Source organism: Pleurodeles waltl, chromosome 3_1, assembly GCF_031143425.1.
Source record: "Pleurodeles waltl isolate 20211129_DDA chromosome 3_1, aPleWal1.hap1.20221129, whole genome shotgun sequence".
Lineage (NCBI taxonomy): Eukaryota > Metazoa > Chordata > Amphibia > Caudata > Salamandridae > Pleurodeles > Pleurodeles waltl.
The window spans coordinates 208629137-208643329 of record NC_090440.1 but is presented as its reverse complement, the minus strand read 5'-3'; the positions used below and the strand labels follow the sequence as shown (position 1 = coordinate 208643329).

General features: G+C 52.3%; 1 protein-coding gene across 5 annotated transcripts in view; it reads right to left on the bottom strand.

Annotated features, from left to right (window-relative positions):
* UBL7 (ubiquitin like 7) overlaps positions 1 to 14193 on the bottom strand; it is a 192991-nt gene that overhangs the window by 119516 nt on the left and 59282 nt on the right. For all 5 annotated transcript variants that reach the window (XM_069222209.1, XM_069222210.1, XM_069222208.1 and 2 more), the window contains exon 5: positions 9945 to 10029. In XM_069222209.1, coding sequence (XP_069078310.1) covers positions 9945 to 10029 — 85 coding nt within the window. The remainder of the gene's footprint in view (positions 1 to 9944; positions 10030 to 14193) is intronic.

Genomic DNA, 14193 nt, shown 5'->3' with positions numbered 1-14193 from the left:
CAGATGGCGAGCTATGCAAAACATGCGTATCTACAGCGACAGATGCCATCGAACATATGGTATCATTACTCATAAGCTTGTCTGGTTTTAGGTGGGTGGGGCGTCTACCGGGTCCAACCTGTCTGTTACTCAATGTCCTGGGCTCTGTCCCCTGTTGTCAGCCCTTTTATTCAATCTCGGCCTTATCGTGTCTTCCCTTACCATGTCCTAGAGGGTGAGGCAACATCTCCTCCCTTCCTATGTTTATCCAGTCTCCACTCCTGTTGGTGTGTCTGTGTCCGCTGTTCTCAATATATTGTCCCAGCTTGTCATTGCTACTTCCCATTTCTGCGCTATAGGGTGGTGACGCATTCCCCTCCCCTCCTCGCTCTTCAGGACCTGGAGTTCGGCTCTGGCCCATGATGTAACGTCTTGTCTCCACCCAACCCGGGGGGGCCGAAACTGTGCCTTCCAGTTCTTTGCGATCGGTCTCCTATACAGTACCAGTGCCAGACTCAGAAAGCGGGTCTCCACTCTCCCCCGCGGCAATCCATCCCCAAAGCCCATCAGACATCTGTCAGGGGTCAGAGTCAGGTTCATATTAAGGAGTCTCGACAGGTCGGACATCACCTCTTCCCACCCCAGTTGGATCTCTGGACAGGTCCATCCCATGTGGTCAAAATATGCGTCTACATTTTTACATCTGGGGCACACCCTAGGAACCCCCCCATAGATTACTGTTAGCCGATGTGGGGTGAGGTACGTTCTGTGGAGGTAATTATATTGTATATATCTCAGTCGTGTGCTGCGAGCGACGGTCCGGGGGTAAGCCAAAGCTCTGTTCCATTCCGCATCGGACGGTTCCCTACCGACTGTCCTCCCCCATCTCTCTCTCAGTGGCCGCAGGGAATCTAGTGCATCCTCAACTTGAACTCGGTATAATTTAGATATCAGATGGGACTCATCTCCTGATGTCAATAGGAGATGCAGCACCCTGTGGGTGGCTGGTTCCGCGTTGACCGTGATCCAGTGCGTTTTCAGCACATGTATCAGTTTATGATACATAAAGAACTGTCCCGGGGAGACTCCACTGTCAACAAGATTAGTGAAAGACCTCAACACTCCCTCCTGAAACAGGTCTCCCACCGTTTCTATTCCTGCTCTCCTCCAGGTTCCGAGGCTCATGCCTCCCAGGTTCCTCTCACCTGCCTCCATCGTGAGTACCGCCAGGGGTAGGGCCGGAGAGTACGGGAGGACAATGCCATCCCTTTTCACGCACCTCTTCCAACATGCTGACGCCACTCTTGTCATCGGGCTGTGCATGCGAGGATTGAGCTTCCTATTTGTCATTCGAGCAATGAACTGATTTATGTCCTCCACTACTGGGTCGGTGTACCTCTCCAGGTGACCCTTACCTGTGAGCCACCCGGCAACCCACTGCAGCTGGGATGCCAGGTAGTAGGCTTCAAAATCTGGCGCTCCTAGACCCCCCCCTGGCTAGTTGGCCTGCATAGTATTTGGAGCGAGGTGCGTCTACGACCATCATCCCATATAAGTTTCCTGAGTAGGGTGTTTAGTTCACGAAACCACGCTGTTGGAATCAGAAGGGGCAGGTTAGCGAAGTAGTATAGAAGCCGGGGCAGCATGACCATTTTGGACAATGCTACTCTGGCCATTATCGTCAATTTCAGCGATCGCCAGAACCCCACCGAGGACTTTAGGGATCGTAGAGCTCTGCCCAGGTTACCCTCGCGCAAGTCTGCCCTGTCGTGAAACACCTGTATTACCCAAGTACTTAAAGGTTCGAGGGGCCCAAATCATATCCACAGGGCATGTTGTCGGGCGTTCGCTGCCCGGAGCCATAGGGAACACGCATGTCTTGCTACGGTTGAGGCAAAGTCCAGATATGTTCCCATAGTTCTCCAGCACTCCCAGCGCCCATGGGAGATCCTTCTCTCCGTCCCTAAGATAGACAAGTATATCATCAGCATATAGCGAGATGATATGTTCTTGGTGTCCCCATTCCACTCCTCTACCCACGCCCTCCTGCCGCATCTGGGACGCCAGCGGCTCGATGGCCAGGGCGAATAACAGTGGGGACAATGGGCAACCTTGTCTGGTTCCCCTGTGAATTGGGTAAGTTCCGGACACCGTTTTACCTGTTCTCACTTTTGCCAGCGGTGACGTGTATAAGTCCACCCATTTGACCCAATCCTCACCCATTCCCATACGGAGCATCACTGCTCTCAGGTAGTCCCATCTGTTCGAGTCGAATGCCTTCTCAAAGTTCACCGCGAGCAACACCCCTGCTGCAAGTTTCGTGTCGCTAGGCATATTCAGGACCGCAAAGAGACGTCTCAGGTTTAAGGAGGTGCTGCAATTCGGGACGAAACCATTCTGATCTACATGTACCAGAGCTGGAACAAGAGGGAGTAAACAGTTGGCCAAGATCTTGCTTAGTATTTTAAAATCACTGTTTAGCATTGACAGGGGGCGGAAGTCAGTCACCGAAGGTTGCCTAGATTTGGTCTTAGGGAGTGGGACTACCATTGCCTCTCTCATGGTGCACAGCATTATCCCATTCTGTAGCGATTCTGTATACATCTCTACCAAATGGGGGGTCAGTTGCTTCTTGAATTTTTTATAAAAGTCCATAGGGAGGCCATCTGTTCCCGGGGTCTTCCCTGAGGCTAATTGAGCTATAGCTTCACTGACCTCCGCCATCGTCACTGGGCCCCCCAGCCTATCCCTGTCTCCGGCCATCAGGTTCGTTATAGGTATATGTTGTAGGTAATTATCAAAGACCTCCGTACTGATTTCAGCTGGTTTTCCATATAAAAAGGTGTAATATTCCTTGAATGCATCATTTACAGGGCCTGGTCTACTCCTGCATGACCCTTCCTTATCCAGTACATTTGTGATGGGCTCGGCCTCTCCACCCGGCCTCACCAACCAGGCTAACATTTTCCCAGACCTACCCTCTTCAGATTGTAGGGAGGCAAAGTATTTTTGTGTGCTGTGGCATCTGAGTTGTTCTTCGATCTGGGAATGGTCCCTCTTTGCCGGATTATATTTCTCATTTACTAGTGTGCCAGCCCCCTGATAAAAGTTCTCCCTCATGTATTATCTTCTCTAGCTTAGTCAGCTCCCTTTCAAGTGTGCATCTCACTCCGGCCGATTGTCCAAGACAAAAAACCCTTGTCGCCACCTTGAGGGCCTCCCATTCCGTAGATCTAGAGGTGGTGGATCCACTGTTAAATTGAATATGGTCAGTCAGGTGCTGTCTCAGGGTGTCTCTATATGCTGGGTCCTCAAGTGCTGTTGGGGACAATCGCCAGGCCGGAATGGGGGGCCTAATCTCTGCCGCCATCCATGTTACCAATAGAGGGTTGTGGTCGGACAGTGTACGGCCCGGATATTCGGAGTGAACCATCCCACGTGCAAGGTCTGCCGTACACGCCACCCTGTCGATTCTGGCGTGGAGTCGGTGAAGGTCCGAATAATATGAGTAATCCCTGTTGTGTAAGTGTTGTTCCCGCCAAATATCCACCAGCCCCCAGTGGCTCATCCATTCACTAAGTTTCCCAGCTATCTTACTTGACATTGCACCCTGCAGTGGGGGGGAGGGGTGGGATCTATCCAAGTCTACATCTAATATACTATTGAAGTCCCCTCCAACCAAAAGCTCTCCTCTCATCTGGCGGGTGAGGTGGCTCGACAATTTCGTCAAAAAGGGGATCTGGTCTTGATTTGGGGCATACATGCAGCATAGGACAATCGGTGTGCCGTATAACCTTCCCTCCAGAATCACGAACCTCCCCTCACGATCTATGTTGGAAGCTTCTATCTCTAGGGGAACCCCTGCACGGATCCAGATCATTACTCCCCTTGCGTACGCTGAGTACTCTGTTGCGAACACCCGCCCCCTCCACCTACGTCTCAATCTCTCAGGTTCACCAGCCGCTAGGTGGGTCTCCTGTAGCATTGCTACCTGTATATTCCTCCTTTTTAAATAAGCCAGTATTTTGTGTTGTTTGGCCGGTGACCCCATCCCTCTAACGTTCCACGTTAAGAAATTGTATTCTGCCATGTTGGTGATTTTTAAATTTACATTGGCTACTCTTACCGTCTGCTGTCCCCTGCTCATTAGTGAAGCGCTGTTGTTACGCAACCATGCACCACCCCTAGCCATCCTAACTTGTAACTGCTTATCCCAACTCCCCCTCCCCAGGGCACCTCTCAAACAGTAGGCTGCCCAAAAACAGAAAAAACACCCGTGCAACAGTGCAGTATGTTTCATCTTTTAGTTGCAGTTCTCGCCAGTCCACCTGTACAGGCGAGATTCCAGTAGTGGGGTGGCCCTGCACGGAGGGGCCATTAGTGCACCATTTGCACCCGCCCCAGGGTGTCCGGTAAGCCTCTGGGCCTCAGAGGTCATCTGCAGTCTGTGGGGTCACTACCGGGGCCTGCACCGAGCTGCTCGAGCCCCCCCCCCGATGACATCACGGTCTCGTCCGATTCACCGCCAGAGTCCTCCCGGGGGGTCCCCTCTCCGTTCACACGGGCCGCTGCCTCCAGTGCTGCTCTTCTGCCACTTTCTTTTTGGTTCCGGGATGGCGCCAAGTGTGGGCGACTTCGGGTCCGTCTTCCCCTGGGGGGCCGGCGCGGTCCACCTCCGGTCGGGCCCCCCTTCCCGAGCCGATCTGCCTGGGTCCCATGGGTTTCCAACCATTCCCATGCCTCCTCCGGGAATTGAAGAAATGTTGTTTTACTGTCAAGCATTACTTTCAGCTTAGCCGGGTACAGCAACGAATATTGTATGCCTTCGTCACTTAGAGCCCTTTTGACTGCCATGTATGAGGCACGCTTACTCTGTACCTCTACTGTAAAGTCCGGGAACAGCGTGACTTCGCCATTTGCTACCTTAAATGGGCCCTCTTCTCGCGCCCTTTGTAGCAAGATGTCCCTATCTCTATAGTGCAGTAATCTTGCGATCACCACTCGGGGGGCCTGCCCGGCGCCAGGGGCCTCGCAGGCACGCGGTGTGCTCTTTCCAGAGTGTAGAATGAAGTCAGCCGGCCCGGTGCCACCACTGTGCTCAACCATTTTTCCAGGAATTCCACCATATTTGATCCTTCTGCCCCCTCCGGGAGGCCCACCACTCGCACGTTATTCCGCCGGCTTCTCCCCTCTGCGTCCTCAGCTCTTCGCTCTAGTCGCATCACTCTATCTCTGAGATGCGACATTTCGGCCTGCAGGTCTTTTTGTTTTGGTGCGATGTCGGCCAGTGTGGTTTCTGTCTCTTTGACTCTGTCCGATAATTTGTGGTGGTCAGCCCTCAAGAGGCCCAGTTCGACCGCGATCTGATTGATGTCGTGTTGCAGTGTTAACTTAGTGTCGCCTATCGCACCTAATATTTTGTCCAGGGTGTCCTGTACATTGACCTGCAGTGGACCCTGCACATCCCCCCCCCTTGCGCCCGGGGGTCGCTGTGCTGTCCATGACTTTAGCCTTGTGGCAGTTCTTAGGGGACATCGATTGCGTAGGAGATCGTCCCCCCCAGTGGCGAATCGGACCACGGTGCGTTAGTTCAGGGGATCCCCCATCTAGGACTTCCGTCTCAAGCGCAGTTCAAAGTCCGCAGGGGCCGCCAGGTAGAATCCCACCAGCACCAGAGACCCGTGCTTTCTCGCTCTGGATCTCAGTGGACTCGGGGCGCGTTGCACCAGGACAAGAGGCACCACATCAGCTCGATCACAGTAGTCGCCACATCAGGAGCCGGACCGGTCCGGCAAGGCGCCCACTATCGACCATCCCCCGCGGTGGGCCACCGCACGGGGTACCGCGGACCGCTCCCATCCCGTTTCGGCAGGCGAGCCCTGCTAGGCAGTTCGTCCACTCTTAAGGAGGTGCCGCAAAGCGCCGCGTCGCTGTGCCTTACCCCTGGGCCATCGGCCGTCCGCTGATACTCAGTTCCTCGATTGGCATGCCCCAGTCGGGGTCACCCCGGGATTCTCATCTCCCCAGATGCAGCTGGGCGATCCTTCAGGTTCTGTGGCCCGGGGCCCGCCATGCCAGCCCCAAGCTCAGGGGCCAGCGCTCCATTCGCGCAGTAGGCCACCACGGGCACGACCATCCAACAGGGGGCCCCTCTATCCGCTGATCGTCTCGTTCGGCCAGGGGTCCGGTACTTCCTCCTTCAGGGCGGCCCTCCTGGGACCCGGCCCGTTCCGCAGGTGTGTGCCGGTGTTCAAAGTGGGTGTCCGCTAGCCCAGAGGCCCATTCCGCCAGACACACCGCGCCGCATGCAGGGTCGGCGCCATAGCAAGGCTCCCAGCAGCCGGGCCCCCGCTAGGCCCAGGGGCTCGGGTCGCGCACGTTCTTGTTGCTTCTCCTTACTTGCGAGGATGGGGGCAGAGGGCCCGCATGCACCACAGGCCGCCGTCACACCGTCCTCCGCGGTCTCGGGAACACGAGGCTTTCCACGATCAGCCCTGCAGCAACCTCCAGGCAGGAGAGGGGCCGCCCCGCCTCCCCAGCCGCGGTCAGCCGGCTCCCCCTCAAACGGCACGCGGTCCCACGCCCATCCGCGCGCCCGCTCACTCGCTCAGTCCGGCTCCCGGCATTAACGCGGCGACAGGCCCCGTAGGGCTCGCCGGCGTCTCCAACGGGCTCCGCCAGGCTCGCTCTGGGCTCCGCTGGTGCTCGGGTCACCCACACGGGTCCCCGCTCTCGCTCCCCGTCAATTTGCCCGGGGGGGGGGGGTGGCCCAGGATAACAGGAGAAGTTTAGGCCACTCCGGAGCAGACGGATCAAGCGTGCGCGATCTTCGGCTTCGTGGCCACGCCCCCTACAGGCCCATAAGACTTATTGATTGTGTCCAAATATTAGTTAGTAAAATTATATTGGGCAGGTTGCAGGTGTGGATGACCTCAAATGACATCTTGACCCCCCCTGCAGGCAGGGTTAAGAGAGTCTGTTAGTACCATAGACCGTGTTTTTTTACTACAATTGCTCTATTGGAAGAAAGTCACCCTTGATAGAGGGCATATGTATGTAGTCTTTGTTAATCTCAACTCCACTTCCGATTTAGCCCCAAGGAAGAATTTGTGTAAGGTCATAGCAAAGACAGGGGCCCCGGCTTATCTTCTGGATATTATAGTGAGACTCCACACAGATAACTATGTGCAAGTGAGATGTGGTAGCGGAGGTGAATTGACGGATGCCTTTTAGGTGAACAGAGGGCTTAAGGTAGGGGTGCGTCCTAGCTCTGACATTTTCCTTGTATGTGAATAGTCTTATCAGCCATTTGGAGCTGTGTGAAAGTGACGCACCAAAATTGGTGAATCTGAGGGTTTCTGCACTTGCAGAAGATACTTTACTCATATCTAAAACACCTACGGGGTTGCAGAAATTGTTGAACAGTTTTGAATGTTTTTGTAAAGACCGAGGCCTGGAGATTAATGCAAGTAAAACAAAGTATATGACCTCTTAATCCAGGACGTTTAACTAGGTCCAACCCTAGATTAGCTTTAGAACACGTTAGTACGTTTCAGTATTTGGGCATAGCTCTTAATTAAAATTTGGGGTGGCATGCTCATGTTAAGCAGTGCAGGCTGTAGTTGGAACAAGCGGCAGGAGGCATTATAAAAGTGTCATTAAGATCCCACTTCTGCCCCATCTCACCAGCAATGCAAAAAATATAATATCCAGGCTTTGGGATCAGCCGGCTACGGAGCTGAGTTGTGGGGACATCTCGATGTGAAAGTACTTACAGCAGTGGAGAATCACTTTATGCAACTGCTATTCCGATTACCCATTAGTGCACCTTTGCTTTCCATCAGGCTGGATTTAAGGTTAAGATTTTTCTGATAAAGTTGGATTAGGTCCACTTCTTTTCTGGAGGCGATTATGGTTTACTCCTGAGCTTCTCTCTTATAGCAAGGATTTGGAGGATATTCTGTATTGTGCGAGTTACATCAATATCCCCTGGATTAGGTATGTCAAGGGCGCCCTGTTGGGATTAGGGCTTGAGTGTCTATGGAGCAAGCCTGGTGATGCTGGGGGTCCCACAAAGCTGGTGCTCGAACAAGCTTATTGGCATTCCAAATACTGCTCTTTTCTCCTGAGTAGGGTATGGGCCATTGACTTCAGATTTTTTTTAATTGTTAAAGAATCATATAAGCTTGAGATTTTTTTAAGGATGAAATGGAACCACCTCTTGACAGTTGACATTGGGTTCGTATGCAGCTCGATGAGGGGCATCCTAGAGTGGGCCTAAAAGCACAGTGTCAAATGTGTGGGTCTGATAAAGAAAACAGCTAACATGTCCTGTTCTTTTGTCCAGTTTAAATTGTTTATAGAAGGACTTGGATAATTCCCTTATGTCTGTCTATGGGGTTCAGTGATTACAGAGTAGCAAGCTAGGATGCTGAGATTTGAGGATAGGCCCCACATTGTCTTTTCTGTCAGTAGACTTTTATTGGCTATGTGGCAAGTAAGGCAAAGGCTGCGTATTAGTCCTTCAGAAGGGGGCAGGGTAGTAAGCTGTGGAGTTCAAACTGCAAACATATAACTCTACTATCCCACCACTTATTTGAATGTTGTTGGTACCTCTACCGTGTTGTTGGATTATCTTAATTGCTTTACTCTATTTGTTGTTCTTCTTGGTAATGTTGGGCTGTATTGTTTAAACATGGCCCCTGTTTGATGTCTCTCATGGTGTTAAATATTTATGGCAGACTATCTTTATGAGGCAATTGTATTGTAGTATGAATCGGAGGATCAAGGGAAATATTTTTGTCTTTTTATGATGTATAAAATGTCTACTGGCTGTTTTATTGTGTTTATCTTTCTGCTTTTATTGCTTAGTGCCGAAACGAAGCTTATTAACTTGAGAATTATCAGTTCAGCACTATAAAAGATATACCTACTCAGAAGAATAAAGGTATCCCTTCCACTTTCACTGAGCAGACCAAAATGTAGTTCTACCTCAGTGTCATTGAGCATAGTAGTATAGGAGACAGCACATTGTGCAAATACTTTTGAGAGATGAGAGACTGAACGCATTAGACAAGTGTTAACTGGAACCAACAGGCAGATGCACTTAGATGGTTAGGGGAATTGCCACGCCATCTACATGGGGAGTTTCATGGAACAAAACCACTGACGCATTCTGACATTTTGCCACGTAAAGTGAAAAAGGGAAGCAGGTCAAACATATAAAGTGAGTGGGGCCAGAGGTAACGTTTAACAGACAATCAACAGTAAAGTGGAACCAAGGAGTTACATCACACCCAGGTAGGAAAACAAAGCCAAAAAAGTAGGAGGGGAAGGCTGTGTTTTTGACCACATAGAGCTAAACAAGCTTGGGGGCAAAAAGGAAGGCAGTGGAGAATCCTTCCAACAGGACTGAGGATAACTGCAGCCTGAGGAAAACTGAGACAGGAGAAGTAGTTTTCTCCCCACTATTGAAAGGGATACTGGGAAATAAGAAAATGGATTCCTAGTCAACCTATGAATACAAGAAAGCATACGGTATAACATTTTTTAGAAAGCATCAATTTGTATTTGAGGAAAGTGCCTCTAGGAAGCTTAAAGTGAAAAATGGATAGGGAAAATTCTCTGTGATCTGTCTAAAGGACTTTGCTTTGACTTCCTACATATTTTTGGTGTGGTTTTCCATTATGAAATTGGAAATAAAGATGAAGATTCCTCCAACTACTTCCAGTGTCACAACTTTTCTCTCCAATGAGATCACATGCTCAAAACTGCAGATGGCGTCAAATGCACAACTTGCTAAGTGATCTCTATATGTAATTAAAGTATATATTCCTTTCTAGAGAAAGCTGGGATGCTTACCGAAGTGTTACTTCAGATTATTTAGTCCTGCAAGTTAAATGACAAGTACACTCAAAGCATGTGAAATATTCAAAAGTGAAGGCATTCAATATCAGACTGCTTACCTAATGCAATAGGGTCATGGCTCAGCCCAGGGGTTGCTGCAATAATCTGATCAAGAGACTCCTTATTCGCTAGCATCTTGAAAACCTAATGAGAAAGTGGAAAAATAAATATATCAAACAAAGCCAATACACATTGCCCAGCCAAAGTCAAAAGAGTTTCTCCACACACTGTGCTGCAGTGCAAGAACAAAACTGTTAGATTCCATGCCTTTGGTCACTGATCTCCTTCACCAAATTTCTACACTACCGGGTCACCACTGGAAAAAGAGTGGGACTTACAGGGTGTACTCACAGCTACATATAAAGGGCCTTACGACATTATTCATCTGTGCAAAGTGGTATCCTTTAGTATCGTTTCATGCCCCATTTACCTTTCCAACATTTTAGGCACCCCATCTGTCCTTAACTTGCAGTAGGTCAGGGAGTTACCTGAAGGATTCCTTAGCCTACTAGATTATCTGAGGTGAATACAGATCAATCACATACTTTGTGAAAAAGATAGACAAGTCTGCACAACCTTTCCTCTATTCCACACTTTTAATATGGTATTAACATTTAGTAGGTGGCTTCGGGCGTCAAGATGGCGGTCGCACTCTGAGAGTGCTCTGGACCCCTCCGTCATCCGCCCTAAGAAGCTGCCACCAGAGAAATTTAATATGCTGCCCTACTTGTTCCCGCTAGCTCCCAGACACTGATGAGACCTCCGGCACCAGTGTCAGCGCGGCCCGAGCCGCGAGCGCTGGTCGCGACCGGATCGGTGGGTCTCCCAAGATGGCGGCCGGGCTGACGGCGTCTCGACGAGCCCGGGGACCGGTGCCCGCCCGCTGACGGGGCCGCCACCGGAGTGAGAGCCGTGCGCAGCGCTCAAGTGCTTGGAGCGGACTGTGACCTGGGGCCCCCAGCGGATGGTGGAGCGACGCGGCCGGCGTCCCTTGTTGGCCCTCGGAGACTTGGACTCCGTGGCGCCGGGTTCGGAGAGCAGAGGGGACCTGCAGAGGGTGAGCCCTGGGACGGGGGCCCCCCTGTCTGACTCAGACCTGCGCGGCCGGGCCCCAGGACGAGGGCCTGACCGCAAATAAAGCTGCTGCGGGCGAGCGAGCCGTTTAAATCTGGAGCCCACCGCAAGAGAAGAGGCGACGCGGCCGAATTGATGTATCCCGCCCTGGTGATATGATCGCATCGATACTGGCGCTAAAGAGGTGAGCCGCACGGTGGGGGCTGCCTCGCTTGAGCCGTGTGAGACGCGGCTGTGCGGTGCGGCCGCTCTCCTGTCCGTTGCCCCGTGGCGGCCGGGGTGGGATGGGTGACCCTCGGCCCCTGGCCACCCAGGAGCGGGGCTGCCCCCTCCTAAGAAGAAGGAAAGAATAAACATTGCATTGGAAACTCAAAAAGGGCGCAGCAGATTCGGGCAACAGTGTTGTGCCCCCGCGATTTCCATTCTTCAAAGTAAAGAGACTCCCCGGGGACCGGTTCCCAACCCACGGCCATAACATTGATAAAACACGCCAAAGGACCCTCTGTGGGGGACCCACTGAAGACGTGTTGAAGTCTCCTGGAACGGAGAGAAACCAGACACTTGGCAGACCAGCAACACGTGGCTGACCGGAGGCCACCAAGCCCCGGGGAGGGGACTGCGACATCTATCATTGATGCGCCCTGATGAGACCCTGCCGATGGTCCTCCTTCGGGACCTTCCATGTGGATGCGTCTAGGGTGTAGAATTTGGGCAGAAGAGCTGCATAATTCAGACTAGACACTCCATCCCCTCCCTTCGAGACAAAATGGGGAAGGATAGAGCGAATAAACATCCCCCGCCCTCTCAGCAAAAGATTGATCAATTTACAACTCCAACAGGCCCTAGAGGAGACGGAGAGACGGCAGCGGGGGGCCTGGCACCGGACGGAGTAAATGCCATTCTGCTGGCAATTCAATCATCGCAAACAGCTGTGGAGACTAAAATCGGGGAGGTGCGCGAGGACATGGGCCTCATCAGGCAGGACCTCAGAAACGCGGTAAATCGTATCACTGACGTGGAGGGCCGAGTCTCCCACAATGAGGACGAAATAGCTGACCTTAGGACCAAGGTGGCCCAGTTACAGACGCGAACATCCGAACTACACCGCCGGGCGGAGGATGCAGAAAACCGATCGAGACGAAACAACCTACGTTTTGTAGGATTCCCGGAAGGCTCGGAGGAAGACAAAGCCACAGAATTCTTAGAGCGGTGGATCAAAAATTGGATGCCAGACCAAACTCTTTCGCCCTGGTTTGCAGTGGAACGTGCTCACAGGGCCCTTGCCCCGCGCCCCCCTCCGGGTGGTCCAAAACGCCCGATGATTGCCCGAATCCTCAACTTCAGAGACCGTGACAATATCCTTAAAGAGGCTAGGCGCTCCGAAAATCTCCAATGGCAAAACCATAAAATCCTAGTATTCCCGGACTACACCAAGGAGGTCCAGACCCGTCGCCGCTCATATGAGCAAGTTAAACAAAAACTTAGGGCAATGCAACTTTCGTATATGCTCCTCTTTCCAGCGAGACTTAAAGTCATTATGGCAAGCAAGGCGTACTTCTTTGACTCCCTGGAGGAGGCATGGGATTGGCTAACTGAGGAGGGCGCTGGGGCTCGAAGGAGGTCCGCGGCGGGGAGTGGGGAGCCCTCCAGGGCGGATCCCCCCCCCCGCTGGGGGGCCACGGAGGAGCCGTAAGCGCACTAGGTCTCGGAGAGGAAGACGAGGAAATCCGGACGCTCCCATGGGTGAGGAGACGGTGGGAGAGACGGGCCCACGGAGAGAGGGGTTGCCTGTTGGGTCTCCAGAGGGGCGGATTCAAACGCAGACTGGAGACGATGACCGCCTGAGTCAATCCCCGGCGCTTGGCTGACATGCTGCACGAAACCCCGAACGGAGCGTATATGGGGGGGGGGGGGGCCGAGGGGCCCGATCCATCTCGAGGAAATCCGTGAAGGGCTGCATCGGGAATATGGGCCTTCCTTAAGACTTGTAAAGTATGGCATGACTTTTCGTGATTAGTTGTAAGTGATCCGACCTAATGGAGGGGTCCATCACTCCACACCTATGGCAGCCTATATGGCTGTTTTGTTCTGGTTGATTGTTAGGGCGACAGATGCTTCCTGGGTGGGAGTATGGGGAGGGGGGTGGTTTTGGGGGAAGAAGGGTAAGTTAGGGTTAGATAGGTATATTTTGAGTATTGCACTGTTAAGTTTTAACTGGTCATTCCTTTGTCCACTGACTGACACCCAACACCGTAAGACTCCTACGCGACTCACGCCTGGTCCCCATTGACACAAATCATCTCATGGAATGTGAACGGGCTGCTAGATAAGATCAAAAGATCCGCAGTAATTAACACTCTCCGTAGATATTCCCCCTTGGCAGCCCTACTGCAGGAAACCCACCTTATGGGAACTAAATGCCCTATGCTGGCTCGAGGAGGATTTGATAGGGTCTACCACGCAGGATTCTCTAGGGGATCCAGGGGGGTAGCTATCCTGCTCCACCGCTCACTACCAATGGTGGTTACACTTACGAGATCCGATCCGCAAGGCAGATTTGTTATAGTCTCAGGGTTACTTCGTGGGGTGACACTAAATCTTGTGTGCGTGTATGCCCCCCCCAGCGGGATTTGACGCCTTTCTACTTTCCCTTCGACAGGTGGTAGCGGGACTCCCCCAAGGGACCACAATAGTGGGAGGGGACTTTAATGCGGTTCTAGACCCTAGATTAGATGTGTCAGGAGAGGTCACTGCGGGCAGGTCTACCCGAGCCGCAGGCCTCAAGGGATGGGCCGACAGCCTTGGCCTATGTGAAGTATGGAGAACCTGGCACCCTATGGTGCGTTAATATACACGCACGTCTGCTGCCCACCGGACACACTCTAGAATTGACCTAGTATTTATGCCAGCCATGGACTTCACCGGTGTCACAGGGGCAGAGATTCTGCCTCGAGGGGTGTCGGACCACGCACAGGTGCGAATTCGGCTGGGTGGAGTAGATCTCACTAAACGTCTGGTATGGCGCCTAAATGCATGGCTCTTACAGGACGAGGACTATACCCTCGAGATTAGGGATCGTCTCACGCAGTACTTTGAACAGAACGCGGGAACGGTCCAGTCGTCAGGCACAATATGGGCTGCCTACAAGGCTACCTTAAGGGGACATGCGAAGTGCCTCCTGCGTGCACAAGAGCGCACCCGTGACTCACGAATGTCCGAGCTAGAAGCTGAAGC